The sequence below is a fragment of the Chiloscyllium plagiosum genome, unplaced genomic scaffold (assembly GCF_037043375.1).
Source record: "Chiloscyllium plagiosum isolate Xiang-an unplaced genomic scaffold, Cpla_swu_hap1 HiC_scaffold_50, whole genome shotgun sequence".
NCBI classification, from domain to species: Eukaryota; Metazoa; Chordata; class Chondrichthyes; order Orectolobiformes; family Hemiscylliidae; genus Chiloscyllium; species Chiloscyllium plagiosum.
In genome coordinates, this window is record NW_028270188.1 from 51,138,284 (window position 1) to 51,160,553 (window position 22,270).

The 22,270-nt window shown below is 44.2% G+C and overlaps 1 protein-coding gene across 2 annotated transcripts; it reads left to right on the top strand.

Annotated features, from left to right (window-relative positions):
- The first annotated feature begins 2,824 nt into the window (after nucleotides 1-2,824).
- Nucleotides 2,825-21,626, top strand: LOC122542378 (immunoglobulin lambda-1 light chain-like). 2 transcript variants are annotated; one of them, XM_087984995.1, is made up of 8 exons: nucleotides 2,825-2,994; nucleotides 3,303-3,635; nucleotides 3,726-4,049; nucleotides 9,595-9,696; nucleotides 9,801-9,828; nucleotides 10,007-10,059; nucleotides 15,429-15,478; nucleotides 21,366-21,579. In XM_087984995.1, the coding sequence occupies exons 1-8, from the start codon at nucleotides 2,940-2,942 to the stop codon at nucleotides 21,444-21,446; spliced, it is 1,026 nt and encodes a 341-aa protein (XP_087841121.1). In that variant the 5' UTR covers nucleotides 2,825-2,939; the 3' UTR covers nucleotides 21,447-21,579. The 2 variants fall into 2 exon arrangements, with proteins under 2 accessions (XP_087841121.1, XP_087841120.1); XM_087984994.1 differs by lacking the exon at nucleotides 15,429-15,478 and having other exon boundaries at nucleotides 21,366-21,626.
- The last annotated feature ends 644 nt before the right edge of the window (nucleotides 21,627-22,270 follow it).

The window sequence follows — 22,270 nt, forward strand, 5'->3', positions numbered from 1 at the left end:
GTGTGTCTCTCTCCTCCTCTCTCTCTCTCTGTCTCTCTGTCTCTCTCTCTCTCTCTCTCTCTCTCTCTCCTCTCCTCTCTCTCTCTCTCTCCTCCTCTCTCTCTCGGCCTCCACACGTACCGCCAGACCTTACTGAGTTTCTCCAGCACTCTCTGCCTTTACTTCTTTAGCCCCAGCTCTCTGTTTTGATTTGACAGGTTATACAGTGGATCGGAATACTGACAAGGTCCTCTCTTCCAATTCGTGTCTCTGGGTGTTTTTTGCAGGGAGTCGCAGATTTATCACTAAAACTCATTTCCCTCCACACACACACACACACAGTTCTTCATTTTACCAGCCCTGTGCTTGGAAGATTATACAAGGAATCAAATTCGGCACAGAACAAATTCCTGAAGAAGGGCTAATGCCCGAAACGTCGATTCTCCTGTTCCCTAGATGCTGCCTGACCTGCTGCGCTTTTCCAGCAACACATTTCCATCTCTGATCTCCAGCATCTGCAGACCTCACTTTCTCCTCCACAGAGCAAATTACAGTCAGCATTATTACACACTGTTCCTGGCGTACACTGTCCAAACCCAGTACCCCCAGGAAGGACAAGGGCAGTGGATACGTAGGAACACCACACCATGCAAGTTCCCCTCCGAACCCCACACCATTCTGACTTGGAGATATATCGGCCGTTCCTTCACTGTAGCTTGGTCGATTTGAAACCAGGAGCCGGAGTCGGCCATTGGGCGCTTCAACCCTGCTCCGCTATTCAATATTATTATGGTTGGTCATCCAACCCAATTCCCCCTCTCCCCCGCTTTCTTTCCCTACTGCCTTTTGACCCTTTTAGACCTAAGAGCTCGGTCTAACTCCTTCTTCAAAACATTCCATGTTCCCCGACCGCTTTCTCTCCCGACCGCTTCACTCTCTGGGTGAAGACATTTCGCTTCACCTCAGTCTTAACCCCGTCTCCTTTAGACTGTGACTCCCTGGTTCTGGACTCGCCCACCCCACCACCCCAGCGCCCTCCCATCTCCTGATCTTCGGGAACATCCTCCCTGCCTTTACTGTGTTAGAATTTTACAGATTTCAATGATATCCGCGCCCCCCCCCCCCCAATTCTTCTCCCCAATCCAGCGAATATGAACATCACCGATCCAGTCATGAGAGGGGTGGGGGCGAGGGGAGAGAGAGAACTGGAAATCTGAAACCAGACACAGAAACCTTTGCACAAGGTCGGCAGGTCTGGCCGCATGTGTGCAGAACCAGTTGAAGGGTGACTGGAACCGAAACACTAACTCTGCTTTCTCTCTCCAGAGACACTGACAGACCCGCTGAGCTTCCGCAGCCATTTCTGTTTTCGTTCCAGGCTCTGGAACTTATCTCTGTCTAATAGCACTTTGCGTGTTCCGAACATCCCTACGATACTGAAATTCTCTCCCTAACAGCACTTTGCGTGTCCTCAGATCCTTTTAACACTGATACTCTCTCTCTCTAACAGCACTTTGTGTTCCTGACATCTCTATAATTCTGAAACTCGCTCACTAACATATCTTTGCGTGTTCTTAACATCGCTATAATGCTGAAACTAACAGTAATTTGAGTGTTCCTAACATCCTTATAATACTGAAACTCTCTCCTTAACAGCACTTTATGTGCTCCTAACATCGCTATAATACTAAAACTCACCCCTTAACAGCATTCCCTGTCTTCCTAACATCCCTATAATAATAAAACTCTCTCCCTAACAGCACTTTATGTGCTCCTAACATCGCTATCATACTGAAACTCTCCCCTTAACAGCATTCCGTGTGTTCCTTTAATAATAAAACTCTCTCCCTAACAACACTTTGTGTTTCTAACATCCCTATAATACTGAAACTCTTTCCCTAACAACACTTTGAGTGTTTCTAACATCCCTATAATACTGAACCTTTTTCCCTAACAGATTTCGTGTGTTCCTAACATTTCTATCATACTGAAACTCGCTCCCTAACAGCACTTTGTGTGTTCCTAACATCCCTATAACGCAGAAACTCTCTCCCTAACAGTGTTTTGGATGTTCCTAACATCCTATGTTATTCTAACTGTCTCTCTCCTAACAGCACTTGGCGTGTTCCTAACATCCCTATAATTCTGAAACTCTCTCCCTCACAGCACTTGGCGTGTTCCTAACATCCCTATAATTCTGAAACTCTCTCCCTAACAGCACTTCGTGTCTTCCTAACATCTCTATAATTCTGAAACTCTCTCCCTAACAGCACTTCGTGTCTTCCTAACATCTCTATAATTCTGAAACTCTCTCCCTAACAGCACTTCGTGTCTTCCTAACATCTCTATAATTCTGAAACTCTCTCCCTCACAGCACTTGAGTGTGTTCCTAACATCTCTATAATTCTGAAACTCTCTCCCTAACAGCATTTCGCGTCTTCCTAACATCTCTATAATTCTGAAACTCTCTCCCTAACACCACTCTGTGTGTTCCTAACATCCATATACCACTGACACACTCTCCCTAACAGCACTTTGCGTGTTCCTAACATCCCTATTATGCTGAAACTCTCTCCCTAGCAGCTCCTTACAGAACCTACAAGAATTGCATCGGTTCAGCAAGACAATTAGGGAGTGGTAATAATGCCCTTTTGCAGGACATTGACTTGTTGTTTACCCGCGTTCTGCCCGTGCCACCGGCGCCCAGTGAAGGACCACGCTTTTATTTATAGCCATTGGCCCTGCATGACCGCAATGACGCACACACCGCCCTCGGGCCGAGTGGCGCAGCTCACCCACAGACCTTGTCATACTTTCCAACTCAACGGGTCGCAGAAGGGGCGAGGCTGGCCGCTCCTGAGGTCAACGCAGCCGGCTGACTCTTTCCCAGCCACACACACACACACACACACAAAGCAGCGAAGTTGGGGGGGGAGAATTCTCCACATCCCAACACAAAAATGACCAAGGGAGTCTTCTTCCCGATTCTCCTGGTCCAACTCTTGACTCTTTATGGTGAGTGGGAGGGAATTTGAAAAACTCGCCCAGAAAGTGGGAGCCCGACTCATCTCCACCTCCCCCCACTCCCTCTTCCCTCCCCCCCCCAACACCACGCATCCAAAGGTGGAAAGGATTTCGATTATGTCCAGTGAGGATATTTATCTGGACATAATCGAAAGGGTTCATGTGGACAATAGAAAGGGGAAGGGTTACTGGAGTCACGGTGAACAACAAAGAGGCGCCTCTCTCAAACGGACAGCGATCGAAGGGGGTTGGCTCCCACCTCTCAATAATCTCTTTTAATGTCACTTTTATCTCTTCAGTTGCAGATTCCCAGCTCGCCGGGCCTCAGGGACCCTTCGCCAAGACGGCAAAAGTGGGAGAGACGGTCAAATTGGAGTGCCAGCTCAGCTTTCCTGTGGAGCTGGTTACTAGCTATTTCTGGTACAAACAGACTGTGGGTGAAGCCCCGGTAGCAATAGACACCACCAACTGCAAGGAGTCCGATTGTAAATTTATTTCAAAAAAAGGTGACAGCGAGCGTGTGCTGCAATTGGAAATCCGTGGTGTCCAGGTCAATGACTCTGGGACCTACTACTGTGCTGATAGGGATGGCTATGCTCCTCTCCAGCCGGGACCCAAACTGCTTGTTGGAGGTAAGAGACACACCAAAACCAATCCTAACCGTCCACCCCATTTTGATTTTCCGTTCATTTTTCGTTAACCCTGTCCCAATCTCTGTCCAGACAGTTCCACTAACAAGACGTCCGTCCTCGTCTTCCTCCCGCCGTCTGTGTCTGCCCAGATGGACCCCGTCCCCTTGGTGTGTCTAGTCAGCGGGGTCTCTTCCAACGAGATTGTCGTTTTCTGGAATATTTCCGGCGAGGTGACCCAGGGGGCGAGCGATGTCGGGAAGAGGGAGCCGGACGGCACCTGGAACATCACGAGTCAGGTCACGGTGACGAGGGAACAGTGGACAAGCGGCGCTCTGTGTTCCTGTGTTGTTCAACTGGGAGAGAAAGTCCTGACAAAGAGTGTGTCCTTCACTGAACCGGCGGCAGCAAAGGCAGGTGAGTTATTGAGATGCCCAGTGAGCGTTTATAGACATCCCGGTTTCTAAAATGTCAGTCGCTAGTGAAATACCTCCATCAGTTAAAGGTTTAGAGATGGGTTTATGAATTAGTGTGCGCGTGTAAAAGAAAATGTTCATATAGATGTGCCTCTGAATTTAAAGAAAACGCGTGTACATATTTGCATGTAAATGTGTTTGTGTGCATATTAGATATGTATGGTTGTCGATATCTGAGTTCACACTATCCATATACACCTGAATGTGTACCCGTGAGTGCATGTCTGTGTTTGTAAGTCTGAGTCTATGTATGTTCGAGTGCAAATGGATTTGCATGTTCGTGTGACTATTAGGTATGAGCATGTATTGATATCTGAGTATTTACCAAGACCTAAGCATATAGATCTGTGCATATGCATCTATTTATGTGTAGAATGTGTATGTAGTAACAAATAGAAAGCGCGGGAGAAACAGGTCTGACAGCATGCGTCGACAGAGAAATACAGTTTAAGATTCGAATTTGGTGTGACCCTTCTTCAGAACAGCGTGTGTATATATGTTTGTGTTTATATGCCTGATTATGTAGATATGTTTGTGTGTAAATATGTATGTACATGTAACTATATATGAGTATATGTGTAAGTCCATGTTTTTATGTCTGTATAGATACATATATTAGTTTATATGTGTGTATAAGCTTATGTATTTCAGTGCATATATGCTTGTGTGCATATATGCACGTGCATGCAAAGCTATATATGCTTGTTTATGCGTCTCTGTGGGTATATGTGAGTATATGTATTTCTACATGCATGCATATGTGTAAAAACGTACAGATATCTACATTATAAGAGTGTGTATTAGTGAGTTAGGGAGTGAGTGTGAGTTAGTGATTGCGTGAGTGTGTTTGTGAGTGCGTGAGAGTTCGTTGAGTGTGAGTTAGTGAGTGTATGAGAATTATTGAATGCGTGGGATAGTGAGTGAGTGAGTTGGAGTACATTTGAGTTAGTGTGGTTTAGCAAGTGTATGAGAATTAGACTGTGAGAATTCGTGAGTGAGTGTGTGTTAGTGTGAATGAGTTTGTGGGAGTGGGAGTGAGCGAGACGGTCAAATACTGAGACCAATCCATTTAAGTATTAAGGTAATTTAATATTGTTCATTGTTGCTGATGGGGACTTGTTCTTCTGAACAGTTCCTCGGGTCATCAACCATGTCTGCATAACATCTTTGAATCAGAGACCAATGCAACATAGAAAGAAGCCATTCAGCCATCACATTTAGCGTCAGCTCTTTGAAGACCCGACCCCACAGCCCTGCAACTTGTGGCCCTTAATTCACAGTTTGATTTCCCTTGGGATACCTTGAATTGGAATCAAAGTAGGAGTATACTTAAGAGGGAAATCAGGAAGGCAAAACGGGGACGTGAGATAGCTTTGGCAAATAGGGTTAAGGAGAATCCAAAGGGCTTTTACAAATATATTAAGGACAAAAGGGTAACTAGGGAGAGAATATGGCCCCTCAAAGATCAGCAAGGCAGCCTTTGTGTGGAACCACAGAAAATGGGGTAGATACTAAATGAATATTTTGCATCAATATTTACTGTGGAAAAGGATATGGAGGATATAGACTGTAGGGAAATAAATGGTGACATCTTACAAAATGTCCAGATTACAGAGGAGGAAGTGCTGGATGTCTTGAAACGGTTAAAGGTGGATAAATCCCCAGGACCTGATCAGGTGTACCTGAGAATTCTGTTGGAAGCTAGAGAAGTGATTGTTGCGTTTCTTGCTGAGATATTTGTATCATCGATAGTCTCAGGTGAGGTGCCGAAAGACTGGAGGTTGGTAAATGTGGTGCTACCGTTTAAGAAGGGCGGTAAAGACAAGCCAGGGAACTATAGACCGGTGAGCCTGACCTCGGTGGTGGGCAAGTTGTTGGAGGGAATCCTGATGGACAGGATGTACATGTATTTGGAAAGGCAAGGACTGATTAGGGATAGTCAACATGGTTTTGTGCGTGGGAAATCATGTCTCACAAACTTGATTGAGTTTTTTGAAGAAGTAACAAAGAAGATTGATGAGGGCAGAGCAGTAGATGTGATCTATATGGACTTCAGTAAGGCGTTTGACAAGGTTCCCCATGGGAGACTGATTAGCAAGGTTAGATCTCATGGAATACAGGGCGAACTAGTCATTTGGATACAGAACTGGCTCAAAGATAGAAGATAGGGGGTGGTGCTAGAGGGTTGTTTTTCAGACTGGAGGCCTGTGACCAGTGGAGTGCCACAACGATCAGTGCTGGGCACTCTACTTTTTGTCATTTATATAAATGATTTGGATGCGAGCATAAGAGGTACAGTTAGTAATTTTGCAGATAACACTAAAATTGGAGGTGTAGTGGACAGCGAAGAGGGTTACCTCAGATTACAACAGGATCTTGACCAGATGGGCCAATGGGCTGAGAAGTGGCAGATGGAGTTTATTTCAGATAAATTCAAGGTGCTGCATTTTGGGAAAGCAAATCTTAGCAGAACTTATACACTTAATGGTAAGGTCCTAGGGAGTGTTGCTGAACAAAGAGACCTTGGAGTGCAGGTTCATTGCTCCTTGAAAGTGGAGTCGCAGGTAGATAGGATAGTGAAGAAGGCGTTTGGTATGCTTTCCTTTATTGGTCAGAGCATTGAGTACAGGAGTTGGGAGGTCATGTTGCAGCTGTACAGGACATTGGTTAGGCCACTGTTGGAATATTGCGTGTAATTCTGGTCTCCTTCCTATCGGAAAAATGTTGTGAAACTTGAAAAGGTTCAGAGAAGATTCACAAGGATGTTGCCAGGGTTTCGGTTAGTTAACATGATAAGATTCCCTGCAGTGTGGAAACATGTCCTTCGGCCCAACTAGTCCACACCAACCCTCCGATGAGTAACCCACCCAGACCCATTCCCCCTAACTGATGCACCTAACTCTACGGGCAATTTAGCATGGCCAATCCACCCTAACCCGCACATCCCTGGGCACTATGGGAAAATTTCCCATGGCCAATCCACCCTAACCTGCACATCCCTGAGCACTATGGGACAATTTCCCACGGCCAATCCACCCTAACCTGCACATCCCTGGGCACTATGGGACAATTTCCCATGGCCAATCCACCCTAACCTGCATATCTTTGGACTGTGAGAGGAAACCCACGCAGACACGGGGAGGATGTGCAAACTCCACACAATCACCCGAGGCTGGAATCAAACCTGGGACCCTGGTGCTATGAGGCAGCAGTGCTAACCACTGAGCCACCGTGCCGTAAATCCCAGAACTTCTATTATGTCACATTCTCGAGCTATTTTAAGGGCTGAAAGGAAGGAGGGATATGGGCCGGGTGCTGGCAGGTGGGACTAGATTGAGTTGGGATAGCTGATCGGCGTGGACAGGTTGGGCCAAAGGGTTTGTTTCCATGCTGTACATCTCTATGACTCTAAGATCTGGGATTTATATATTTAATGAACTGAAACCTGCAACCCATTCTAAAAGATGAAAGACTTAACAGAAATCTAGATTTGTTCAATATATCATTTCAGTTGCATGACATTGCGATCCTTTGTGATAAATTCTGTGTCTTATGATCCTGCTCCACAGCTACCCAATGAGGGAGCAGCGCTCTGAAAGCTAATGCTTCCAAATAAAACTGTTGGACTATAACGTGGTGTTCTGTCATTTTTAACTTTGTCCACCCCAGTCCAACACTAGCAGCTCCACATCATGTTCCGCATCTGACAAGCTCCTCACCCCCTGGAGTCTCTCCAACGCCAACACATCCTTCTTTAGATAGGGAGCACAAAACTTGGTAATCTTCCTAATGTGGTCTGAGCCCTTAGCAGGACATCTCTGCTCTTGTACTCTAGCCCAGTGGGTGGCACGGTGGCACAGTGGTTAGCACTGCTGCCTCACAGCGCCAGAGACCCGGGTTCAATTCCCGACTCAGGCGACTGACTGTGTGGAGTTTGCACATTCTCCCCGTGTCTGCGTGGGTTTCCTCCGGGTGCTCCGGTTTCCTCCCACAGTCCAAAGATGTGCAGGTCAGGTGAATTGGCCATGCTAAATTGCCTGTAGTGTTAGGTAAAGGGGTAAATGTACGGGAATGGGTGGGTTACGCTTCGGCGGGTCGGTGTGGACTTGTTGGGCCGAAGGGCCTGTTTCCACACTGTAAGTAATCTAATCTAATCTAATCTAAAAATGGACGCTAACGTTGCATTTGTCTTCCTAACTGCCATCTGAAACCTGCTTGTTAACCTTCAGGGAATCTTGAAGCCAACCTCTCAAGATTTCACTTCTGATCAAAGTGCTATACCTCAGACTTTTCCCACATTGCCCACTCCCCCTATCCAAGTCCACCCCGCTCCCTCAAAGTTCCCTGTCCCTCCATCTACCGAGATGTATAAGATCCTGTGGTTGACCGATATTTGAAGAGCTCTAGGGTGCCACTCTGTGGGGAAGGAGCAAGAGTCGGGGGAGGGCGTGAGCGGGAGGCGGGGGGAGGTGGGGAGTGGAAGCTGGGTTTTCACAAAAACAGACCGGGGATGCGGGAGGCTGGAATAAGGGAACTTTGATTCAGGCAGAGAGAGAGAGAGTGAGAAAGATTGGAAGAAACTGGGATAGTTCTCAATAGCCCAGAGGATTAAAGGAGGGAATGTGTGGGGAAGGGGGAACCGATTCGGAGAGGAGAGGTTTCCCTGCCAAGGAGCTAGTAAGGGCACTGCGGGAAGAATGGCCTCATTCTGCGCTTCATCTGTCCAGCATCAGCGCTGAGCTGGTCTCACTCAGGCTGTTTTATTGTACAATTTAGGCAGCTTCCCCAACCCTTCCTCCTCTCCATTACAGACCATTCCCAATTTGGAAGGGGTCAAGATTTCCTCATGTAATCCGGGATTACAATGAATTGACTGTTGCGGCTGTACAGGACATTGGTTAGGCCACTGTTGGAATATTGGGTGCAGTTCTGGTCTCCTTCCTGTCGGGAAGATGTTGTGAAACTTGAAAGGGTTCAGAAAAGATTTACAAGGATGTCGCCAGGGTCGGAGGGTTTGAGCTACAGGGAGAGGCCGAACAGCCTGGGGCTGTTTTCCCTGGAGCGTCGGAGGCTGTGGGGCTGACCTTATAGAGGTTTACAAAATCATGAGGGGCATGGAAAGGATAAATAGGCAAAGTCTTTTCCCTGGGGTGGGGGAGTCCAGAACTAGAGGGGCATAGGTTTAGGGTGAGAGGGGAAAGATATAAAAGAGACCTAAGGGGCAACTTTTTCACACAGAGGGTGGTATGTGTATGGAATGAGCTGCCAGAGGAAGTGGTGGAGGCTGGTACAATTGCAACATTTAAGAGGCATTTGGATGGGTATATGAATAGGAAGGGTTTGGAGGGATATGGGCCGGGTGCTGGCAGGTGGGACAAGATTGGGTTAGGATATCTGGTCGGCATGGACAAGGTTGGACCGAAGGGTCTGTTTCCGTGCTGTACGTCTCTGTGACTCTATGACTAATGCGTTCTCTTTGCCACCAGACTGGTGCGACCAAGCGTTCCCTTATGTTACCGCAGCCTCGGCAGTGGTGGCACTCCTGATGGTCCTTTTGATCATTTGGATTTGCAGAAGAGGCAGATCAGGTGAGAATCAAAGCTTATCGAGGAGCTAGCCACATTCGCCTGTCCCTCCCCGTCTGTGCTCTCCGTTGCTAATTCCCAGTTTTCTCTCCCTCTTGTTCCCGCAGGGAAAGGCGGGCGAACCCGCGGGGAAAAGTGAGTACCTGGACTATTTGTAAGGTTCACCTTCTGAAAGCGCCCAACCCCGATTGCAAATTCCTCCACTCCCTTCCCAGATTGACTCTGAGATCGTTCGGCTATTTCTGGCAGCCGAGTGCTGATGGACATGAATAAACTTTGCTTTTTTTCCTTCTTCTTTTGCCCTCCCTCGCAGTTTTCGCTTGACAGAGATGTCGCAAAACGGGGGAAAGGGCCAGCGACCATCTGGTGAGTGAGCCTGAAATGTTGGAGCAATAGAAGCAGTATTTATCTTTTAATACCAGCAGTAATTATAAATACAGCAACAATCCTACATTTATTGATAAATACCAACAGTATCATTGTAGCTATTTGTGAAATGTTATATTTATTTATATTTATTATAAATATTTATTATAAATATTTCTTAATGCGAGTTATTTGTGAATATCAGCAATAATTTTATAATTAGAATTAACCAGCAGCAATGTTAGATATGAATGTATTAATAACTGTGATAACGCTATACTCATCTATTAATTCCAGCAATAATGTCATATTTAATTAATATTTAGTAACACTAAATGGGGAAAAAAATACGGAAGATCAGTGAGTGCATTCCCCGCTAATAAACTATTTTTGCAACGTCTCTCTTATCTGTTGGTCACTCAAATCATTAGCCATTAGCAATAGCAATAACATTTTGCCGAGTTATGCCATCCACTGTAATGTATTTATTTATAAATATCAACAGTATAATTTAAATTTATTTAGAAATACAAGCAGTAACATTATATTTATTATTTATTCTATCAGTAACATCATATTTATTTATATTACGTTTATACATAAATGCTAGCAGTAATATTACATTTAATTATAAATCCCAGCAGCTGCATTATATTATTTAAAAGTTTCAGCAGTAACATTATATTTATTTATGAATGCAAACAGTAATATTACATTCGTTTATAAAAACAGCAGTAATGTTACATATCAACACTAATGTTATATTTATAAACCCAAGCAATAATATTAAATTTATATTGCAGCAATATCATATGTATCTATAAACATCAGCGGTAACGTTATAGTTATTTATAAATCTATGCAGTAACATAGTATTTAATTATAAATACAAGCAGTAATGATATATTTATTCATAAATTTTTGCAGCAACGTTACATTTATTATAAATACCAGCAGTAATGTTATATTTACTTGTAAGTACATGCAGCAACATTGTAATTGATTATAAATACAAACAGTAATGTTATATTTGTTTCTAAATACCAGCATCATTATATTTATCTATAAAATCTAGCTGTTATGTTATGTTTATTCGTAGGAATATTATAGCAACAATATAATATGTATTCATCAACAATAAAAGATACTGCTTCTGTTTATGAATATATATTACATTACTGCCAGCATTTATAAACACATATGATATGGCTGTTGATATTCAACATTACATATAATGCATTTATAAATGTAACATTACTGTTTGTATTCATAAACAATAAATGATACTGTTTCTGTTTAGAAATACATTGTATGTACTTTTGAATATCGGCAGCATATCATGTGTATTTATAAATGCCGGCAGTAATATAATACGTATTCATAAAATTGTACTTACTTTTTAATACCAGCAGTAATTATAAATGCAAGCAACAATCCTGCATTTATTTATAAATACCAACAGTATCATTGTAGTTATTTGTGAAAACCAGCAGTAATGTGATATTTATTTTCAATACCAGCAGTAACATTATATTTATTAATGCTACAGTTAATTATAACTACCAGCAATAACATTATAAGTACAATTAACCAGCAGAAATGTTATATATGTATGTTTTAATAACAATGGTAACATGATATCCATCTATTAATACCAGCAATAATGCCATACTTAATTAATATGTAGTAATAATTGTTAATTTAATTAATTCCAGCGATGAAGGACTTGTAGTATGAAGAGATAGTGAGCAGTTCAGGCTTATAGTCACTGGAGTTTAGAAAAATGAGAGGAGATTTCATTGAAGTATATAAGATGCTAAAGGGCATTGACTAAGTGGACATGTAGAGGATGTTTCGCCTTGTGGGGCAAGTTAGAATAAGCAATCATAGCTTTAGACTCAGAAATGGCAGATTTAAAACAGAGATGAGGAAGATTTACTTCTCTCAGAAGGTAGTGAATCTGTGAAATTCACTACACCAGAGCGCAGTGGATGCTGGGACACTGAATAAATGTAAGGAGGAGATAAACATTTTCTTTCATTAGTGACTACTTGAAAACTTGTAGGGAGTGAAAAGGCATGTGGGGTTGAGACTAAAGTGGGATCAGCATTGTAGCATTTAGGGAATTTTAATACATTGAGGGACTATTACAGCATTGTGGAAGAATTGGTGCATTAGGAAAATATTGGAGAGTTGAGGAATAATTGGGACATTAAGAGAATATTCAAATATTGAGGGGATACTGGAGTATTGGTCTATTGAGAAAATATTAGAGTATTGTGGTAACATTGAGGTATCGAGAGAATATTGGAGGACTGAGGGAATGTTGGAGTTTTGAGGAAATAATGTTTTCTTGATGGAATATTGGTGCATTGACAAAATATTGGAGTATTGTGAGAATATTGATGGACTGAGGAGATACTATTATAGCGAGGGACCATTGGAGTGTTAAGACAGTCTTGGTGGAATGAGAGACTATCGGGATATTCAGGGAACATTGCTGTGTGGAGGGAATATTTAAGAATTCAGGGTATATTGGAGTTTTGAGGGAATAGTGGTGTTTTGAAAGAATATTGCTGCATTGAGGGAATATTGGAGTAGTTGGGGGATATTGCTGAGTTGAAAGAATGTTGGAGTATTGAAGTTAGATTACTGTATTGAGAAGATATTGCTGAATATGAGGGAATGTACTGTATTCAGCAGATATTTCTATAGAGTGGACGTATTAAAGATCAAAAAGGGCATCTTTCTCTTGCACCTCAAGAGTCCCTATGTGAGCGTACGCTTTGGGGTGGCACGGTGGCTCAGTGAGTAACACTGCTGCCTCACGACACCAGTGACCCGTTCAACTCTACCCTTGGGCGACTGTCAGTGTGGAGTTTGTACATTCTCCCCGTGTCCACGTGGGTTTTCTCTGGATGCTCCAGTTTCCTCCCACAGTCCAAAGATGTGTAAGTTAGGTGAATTGGCTATGCTAAATTGCCCATAGCGTTCAGGGATGTATGGGTTAGGTACATCAGTCAGGGTAAATGTAGAGTAATAAGGGAGGGGAATGGGTCTAGGTGGGATACTCTTTGGAGGGTCAGTGTGGACTTGTTGGGCTGAAGGGTCTTTTTCCACTCTGTAGGGTTTCTATGAAGGGAGCAATATTAATATTAATATTAATAACAATATTAAATGAATATTTCATGTCAGTTTTTACTGTAGAGAAAGAAATGGAGGCTAGAGAACTCAGGGAAATAAATGTTGGTGTGTTGAAACTAGGTCACATCAGAGAAGAAGGAGTGTTGGAGACCTTAGAAAATGTAAAGGTGGATAAGTCTCTGGGACCTGATTAAGTGTATCCCAGGACTTTGAGGGAAGTTATTGAGGAAATAGCGGGGACTCTTACAGAAATATTTCTGTCATCTATAAATACACTTGAGGTGCCGAATGACTGGAGGTTGGCTAATGCTCTGCCTTTGTTTACGAAGAGGTATGAGGACCTGAGAATTTGACTTCAGCAGTGGGTAAATTGTTGGAGGTGATTCTGAAATTATGCCTTGATGAAGACTAGCCATAGTTTTGTTCTAGAGAAATTGCATCCCGTAAACTTGGCTCAGTTTTTGAGGAAGTGTGTTATAGACTAGGCCAAACCACTCAAAACATTCTTAAGCAAGCAGCCCAGACCAAAACTTTGCAATTTGTTTCATTAAGTGTACAGTGAAAATTACCCAGGGTAAGCTAGCGAGGTTAACTACCAGGTTAAAAACAGACAAACATTTATTCACAAAATTACACAATGAAACACAAAGAACAGCAGTTTATTACTCCTCTGGGAAAAGAAAACCATGGACATAGCATCCTTGAGAAAAGGAACAGCGTTTCAAAAAACAAAACCAGCTTTGTGACAAGTGATCAAAAAGATTGATGAGGGCAGAGCGGTAGATGTGGTTTACTTCAATGTTACTGAAGTGTTTGACACAGCTCTGTATGGTGGATTAATTAGTGAAGTTAGATTGCACAGGATTCAGGGTGAGCTTGCCAATTCAGTACAAAATTGGCTTGACAGCAGGAGACAGAGAGTAATGATGGAGGTTTGTTTTTCAGAGTGAAGGACTGTGACCTGCAGTGTTCCACAGGGATCGGTACTGGGTCCACTTTTGTTTGTCATTTATAAAAATGATTTAGATGATAATATAGGAAGCGTGGTTAGTAAGTTTGCAGTTGACACCAAGATTGGTGGCATAGTGGACAGTGAAGGAAGTTATTGAAAATGACAAAGAGTTCTTGATCAATTGGGTCAGTGCGCTGAGGAGTGGAAGATGGAGTTTAATTTGGATAAATGTCTGGTATTACATTTTGGTCAAACAAACAGGGGCAGGGTTATACAATTAAATGTAAGGCCTTGGATAGTGTTGTATAGCAGAGATGCCTAGGGGTTCAGACACACAATTCTTTGAAGTTTGTGTCACATGTTGACAGGCTGGTTAAGAAGGCATTTAGCACACTTGTCTTCATCGCTCAGACCTTTGAGTATAGAGGTCGGAACGTCATGTTGAGGTTGTACAGGACATTGGTGAGGCCTCGTCTGGAGAACTGGGTAAAGTTCTGGTTGTCCTGTTATAGGAAGGATATTATTAAACTGGGAGAGGGTTCAGAAGAGACTTACCAGACTGATGCCGGGATTGGTGGATTGTAAGGAAAGGTTGGATAGCTTTCTCACTGGAGTGTAGGAAGTTGAGAGATGACTTTAGAGAGGTTTGTAAGATCATGAGGGGCCGAGATAAGGTGAATGATGGGTGTCTTTTCCCTAGAGTGGGGATTTCAAGACTAGGGGGCACATTTTCAAGGTAAGAGGAAAAAGATTTTAAAAAGGCATGAGGGAAAATTGTTTTTTTTTATACAGACAGTGGTTTGTGTATGCAATGAACTTCCAGAGGCAGTGAATTAAATTGGATTGAATTTATTATCACGTGTACCGAGGCACAGTGAAAAGCGTTGTCTTGTGAGCAATACAGGCAGGTCACAGAGTTAAGTAGTACAGATAGTAAATAATAGGTAAACAGTGGCAAAAATAAAATGATGGATTCATTTGGATAAGGACATGGATAGGAAATGTTTGGAGCGATATGGGCCAAGTGCACAGGCAGATGGGACTAGTTTAATTTGGGATTATGTTCAGCATGGACTGGTTAGACTGAAGGGTCTGTTTCCATACTGTGAGGGTGTTAGGAATTTGCAACTATAATTGAGTGAGTTAATTGACCTGGGTGCACTGAGGCATTGGTACATTGACAAATCACTGGTGCACACTTTGTCTCTATTTAGCCCTATATTTCCCAGACTGGGATTAACTTACCTTTCACATCTGACCCATTAACATACAGGAAAGAGCCATCAAACAGAGGCAAGGCGGGCACATCCAGACGGAGTCCAGGTGGGTTGATTCTAAACATTATCCCAATTCACAAGCGTGAGATGGTTGAGAATAATCAGTTCAAGATGCTGTCTGTTAGAAATTTCAACCAAATGACACCAGGCCAGTCTGGAACTGAATAACTAACAAATCTCACAGCTCCCTGAAACTGGAATCAAAATAACTCCATTAGCCTTATCCGGGTCTGATAAGCAAGAGGAGGGGTTACTGATTGGGAGAGGATGCCTCTCTCAGAGTTGACTGGGAATTTCCAAATGTCTGTGTCACATTCCCAGCTCATTGTTGCTCTGTCACCGTTTTTTTTTATAGATATTTTTATTAGAAATTTAACATTTTTACAAGTTTACAAAAATAAACAAAACTCTCAGATATAAACATTGATATGCAATTAGCTCAAATATACAATAGCCAAAATTTGACAAAAAAAAAACAAAACAACAACAAAAAAAAACCGAAAAGAAAAAAAAACAAACAAACAAAACTCAACTATCTACTAATCTAACCTACAACTAACCAGGGTGTATATTTAAGTCTCTTACATGCTCGGGATGTGTTAGCATCAGATATGATAAAACCCGTATTCGTGCGGGATTCCTCCCCCGAGGGGCCGCGGACCAGCCAGGTTTGTAATCTCAATTAAATAAAAGCCCTTGTTAGGATAGCCGAAATATCTGTACTTATGTAATTCAAAAAGGGCTGCCATATTTTATAAAAATAATTCGGTCTTTCGGTGCACCATATTTGTAAGGAAGTCAAGGGGAATACATTCCATAATTAGTCTGTGCCAATTTGAAAGTCCAGGGGGGCCCTCCGCCACCCAGTTCATCAAAATATTTTTCCTTGCACAGAAAGAAAGAATAGAAAATAGTCTCTTCCCGTACGTGTCCAGGGAGGGAAAGTTCAAAAAGCCCAAGAGGAGAGATACAGGGTCCACTTTTATTTCCGTTCCTAAAATTTCTGTCAGGGTACTTGCTACTTTAGTCCAATATCTACGGATCTTATGACAGGTCCATAAGCAATGTACAAGAGTGCCCACCTCTATTTTGCATTTAGGACACATTGGAGATGCTCCTGCCTTAAATTTTGCCAATCGAACCGGTGCTATATGGGCCCTATGAAGTATCTTCAGCTGGATAGCCTGGGTTCTGTTACAAATAGTAATTCTTCTAGCATTTTCCCAGATATCATTCCACGTTTCTGTGGAGATTTCTAGTCCCAGATCCTGATCCCATGTTTTAAGCAGATTATCCATATCTCCCGATACTTCATCATGTAGCAAATGATAAATATTACTGACGGAAGATACCCCCACTGGTCGTAGGACACTACATTCTCTATCGGATTTATAAAGACTATCTAATAACGTAGTCTCCTTCTGTATAAAATCTCGAATTTGGAAGTAGCGAAAGAGGTCTCCATTCGGTAATCCGAATTTCTGACGCAGCTGTCCGAAAGACATCAGGACCCCATCTTTAAATAAATCCCCGAGACATGAGATACCCCTGGATCTCCAGAGTTTAAAAGTGGCATCTGTTAACCCCGGTTGGAATCCCCATGCTCCCACTATCGGTGATTAGGGGGATGTTTTATGTGAATTACCCTCATTTTGCCGCATTATATTCCAAGCCTTGATTGTATTCAGTATTATAGGGTTTTTACAGTGATCTGTAATGATTTTCCTCTTGTCTGAGAATAAAAGGTTAATAAGTGGGTATTTTACTTGAGAAGCCTCGATGTCCAACCAGATTGATTGTGGATCAGACAAGACCCAATCAGCTATGTAACTTAATAGGGAACTTAATTGATATTTCCTAAAATCTGGGAAGTCCAATCCACCCCTTGCCTGTGGAAGCTGTAGCTTCTTCAGCTTAAAGAGGGGCCGCCTATGATTCCAGATAAAGGAACTCAGCCAGCCGTATAATTTACATAAAGCCGTCCTCGGCAGCATCACCGGAAGCATTCTCATAGGATATAGGAGACGGGGCAGGATATTCATTTTGATTAGTGCTATTCTACCCAACCAGGAAATTGGCAGGTCTCCCCATCGCTGGAGGTCCTGCCTTATCCTTTCCAATAAATACACAAAATTAGCCTTATACAACTGACCAAATACTGGAGTAATAAAAATGCCTAAATATAAGAAACCCTCCAGGGACCAGCGAAAGGGAAAAAGGGAACCGTCCGCTAAGCGGGGTATCACAGCAAGGCCACCCATTGGCATAGCCTCCGATTTTGAAAAATTAATTTTATAGCCTGAGAATGCACTAAATGTATTAATAACTTGGATTAAGCGAGGTACGGACATCAAAGGATTACTGAGGAGTAGAAGAACATCATCAGCATAAAGGGTAATTTTATGATTTACCTGTACCAATCCTTGGGGCCACTATATTAGGATCAGCCCGTATAGCTTCTGCTAGTGGTTCAATTATTAGCGTGAATAACAATGGCGAGAGGGGACATCCCTGACGGCAGCCCCTACCCACACTGAAGCTATCCGAACCTAATCCATTGGTAACCACAACTGCTTTGGGATCACTATACAATGTTGAGATCCATTTGGTAAACACCTGTCCAACACCAAACCTCTCCAATGTGTAAAACAAATATGACCATTCGACCCTATCAAATGCCTTTTCCGCGTCTAATGAAACCACTACTCCTGGTATCTTTCCCTGATGACAAGCTTGAATCATATTCAGAGCCCTTCTAACATTATTGGATGATCTACGGCCCTTAATAAACCCCGTCTGATCCTCCTTTATAATATGTGGCAGTATCCTTTCTAATCTCAGTGCTAACGTTTTAGAGAGGATTTTAAAATCTACATTTTGCAAGGATATTGGTCTGTATGATGTACAATCTTCTGGGTCCTTTCCTTTTTTAAGGATAAGAGAGATATTTGCCTCTTTCAGCGAAGGCGGGAGACAGCCCTGACTATATGCATAGTTATACATGTCCATAAGTGGACCAACCAGTATTTCTGTAAATTCTTTATAGAATTCAGCTTGAAAGCCATCTGGGCCCGGCGCCTTACCATTTTGAAGGTGCCTAATTGCATCTACTATTTCTTGGGGTGTAAGAGGAGCATTTAGGACCGATACTTGTTCCGGAGTTAGGTCTGGAAAAGTCAAATTTTTTAAAAATGACTGCATCCTCTTCGTCCTATCTTCACAATCCTGTGATTTATATAACTCAGAATAAAATTCTCTAAAGGTCGCAAAATTCTCTAAAGATTACAAATCTTTTTATGATCATGAGTCAAAATACCCGTACTTTCCTTGATAGACATAATAGTCTGAGGGGCCTTTTTTTTCTTTGCAAGAAATGCTAAGTATCTACCCGGTTTGTCGCCATATTCATATAACCTTTGCTTTGCAAATAATATTTCCCTCTTAGCCGTTTGAGTAAGTGTAGTACTTAGAGCTGTCCTAAAAGCTGTAATCCTTTGCAATTTAATAATAGAAGGTCTATCAGTGTATGCTGTTTCAGCCGCTTTTAAGCGGGCTTCAAGCAGACGCTGTTGTTCTCCCTTTAATTTCTTCTGGGTCGCTGAGTAGGAGATGATCAAGCCTCGCGTGTAAGCTTTGATGGTCTCCCACATCATTGACGGGTTGCTAGCTGTACCTGAATTAATTTCTAAAAAAGTTTTAAATTCCTGAGAGAAGTACTTTACAAATTTACTATCTTTCATTAAGAAGGGGTCCATACGCCAATGCCGAGGGGATGTCCCACTGTTCCTCGCCTTAGTTTCCATATATACAGCAGCGTGGTCAGAAATTGCTATATTACCTATTTTACAGGATGATATGGAATTTTAAAAAATCGAGGGGGCAAAAAACATATCAATTCTGGTATGACATTTATGTGGATTAGAGTAGAAAGAAAAATCTCTATCCTGTGGATGAAGACATCTCCATACATCTACTAATCCTAATTCTTTGTTCAGATCCATCAATTGTCTAGATCTGAGAGATACTCCTGCAGTACTCTTGGGAATCCTGTCTATTTCCGGATGCTCTGTCACCGTTTTAACTCTGCACTGGGACTGAACACACAGCATCCTCCATCCAACCATATTGGTTAATATTGGGTTTATAATGAAGACTTAGAATTCTGGCAGTTTCACAGAGCTATGACTGAGGGTGTCTACTGGAACTCAACCTCCCTCTCCACTCCTCACAGTGCCACACTGTAATAGGGGCAGCGCTGAGGGAATGGGCACTGGCAGAGGGTCAGTGCTGAGGGAGTGGGCACTGCCAGAGGGTCAGTGCTGACGGAGCAGGCACTGTCAGAGGGTCAGTGCTGAGGGAATGGGCACTGTCAGAGGGTCAGTGCTGAGGGGGTGGGCACTGTCAGAGGGTCAGTGCTGAGGGAGGGGATGCTGTGAGAGGAAGCTCTGCACTGAGGAAGCTCTGCACAATTGGACGGTCAGTGCTGAGGAGAGGACACTATCAGAGGGTCAGTGCTAAGGGAGACAGCACTGTTGCACGGTCAGTGCTGAGGGAGGTGATGCTGTCGGAGGGTCAGTACTGAGGGAGGGGATATGTCGGAGGGTTAGTGCTAACAGAGACAGCACTGTTGGACGGTCAGTGCTGAGGGAGGGTGTGCTGTCGGAGGGTCAGTACTGAGGGAGGGGATGCTGTCGGAGGGTCAGTACTGAGGGAGGGGATGCTGTCGGAGGGTCAGTGCTGAGGGAGACAGCACTGTTGGAGGGTCAGTGCTGGGGGAGGGGATGCTGTCGGAGGGTCAGTACTGAGGGAGGGGATGCTGTCGGAGGGTCAGTGCTAAGGGAGTGGGCACTGTCAGAGGGTCAGTGCTGAGGGAGTGGGCACTGTCAGAGGGTCAGTGCTGAGGGAGCGGGCACTGTCGGAGGGTCAGTGCTTAGGGAGTGGGCACTGTCGGAGGGTCAGTGTTGAGGGAGTGGGCACTGTCAGAGGGTCAGTGCTGAGGGAGTGGGCACTGTCAGAGGGTCAGCACTGAGGGTGCAGGCACTGTCAGAGAGTCAGTGCTGAGGAGGCAGGTGCCGTCGGAAGGTCAGTGCTGAGGGAGTGGGCACTGTCGGAGGGTCAGTGCTGAGGGAGTGCGCACTGTCGGAGGGTCAGTGCTGAGGGAGTGGGCACTGTCGGAGGGTCAGCGCTGAGGGAGTGGGCACTGTCAGAGGGTCAGTGCTGAGGGAGTGCGCACTGTCGGAGGGTCAGTGCTGAGGGAGTGGGCACTGTCGGAGGGTCAGCGCTGAGGGAGTGGGCACTGTCAGAGGGTCAGCACTGAGGGTGCAGGCACTGTCAGAGAGTCAGTGCTGAGGGAGTGGGCACTGTCAGAGGGTCAGTGCTGAGGGAGTGGGCACTGTCAGAGGGTCAGCACTGAGGGTGCACGCACTGTCAGAGGGTCAGTGCTGAGGGGGCAGGCACTGTCGGAGGGTCAGCGCTGAGGGAGGGGATGCTGTCAGAGGAAGCTCTGCACTGAGGAAGCTCTGCACAATTGGACGGTCAGTGCTGAGGAGAGGACACTATCAGAGGGTCAGTGCTAAGGGAGACCGCACTGTTGGACGGTCGGTGCTGAGGGAGGGTGTGCTGTCGGAGGGTCAGTGCTGAGGGAGACAGCACTGTTGGATGGTCAGTGCTGGGGGAGGGGATGCTGTCGGAGGGTTAGTGCTAAGGGAGAGAGCACTGTTGGACGGTCAGTGCTGAGGGAGCAGGCACCGTCAGATGACCAGCGCTGGGAGAGCTCTCTACTCTCGTAGGGTTAGTGCTGAGGGCGTAGTCACTGGACAGAACTGGCAGTGGACTGACGGGCCGAATGCTCTGACATTCACTGAAACTCAATGACAAGGTGGGATCATTGGTCCTGTGTTGTAACCACTTTGCATCTTGACCTTTTCCCCCAGACTCCCAGTGGGCCTCTGTACGCCTCCTTGGAATTTGCTGCACTGGAGAAGAGGAAAAAAACGAAGGGAGGGCACCGATGAAAATCTGGGATTCTATCCGGGTGGGAGTCAGGATTTGCAATGGAAGCCACAGCTCTGTGGAAATCAACCTGGAACCCATGAAACTTCCAGCAAGCACTAAAGCTCTCCTTTCACCTTTACTAAGTGTCTCACAAAGACCTTTTGAGGTCAGAGATTGAAGTATTGTTGGCTTAATTCTCAAAGCAACACTCTGGCGCTGTGAGGCACAGTGGTTAGCACTGCTGCCTCACAGCACCAGAGACCCGGGTTCAATTCCCGACTCAGGCGACTGACTGTGTGGAGTTTGCACGTTCTCCCCGTGTCGGCGTGGGTTTCCTCCGGGTGCTCCGGTTTCCTCCCACAGTCACAAAGATGTGCGGGTCAGGTGAATTGGCCATGCTAAATTGCCCGTAGTGTTAGGTTAAAAGGGGTAAATGTAGGGGTATGGGTGGGTTACGCTTCGGCGGGTCGGTGTGGACTTGTTGGGCCGAAGGGCCTGTTTCCACACTGTAAGTAATCTAATCTAATCTAATCTAAAAAAGACAGACTTTTTCCTTTGAGTTACTGTCAACCTTTTATTTTCCCAGCAGGTCCTCTAACTGGAGTTGCTTTTGCAAAATGCATGTGTAAATAAAATAAATTATTCTCTGGGAAGAAGGAAGCTCCAGAGCTCGGTCCCTTGTTTATAATTCTTCAGTGGGATGTGGTCATCGCTGGCTGGACCAGTATTTATTGCCCATTCCCAATTTCCCAGCAGGCTATTAAGAGCCAAACCCATTGCTGTGGGTGGAAATGAGTACTGTTGATGCAGTAGATTAGAGTCAAGATTAGAGTGGTGCTGGAAA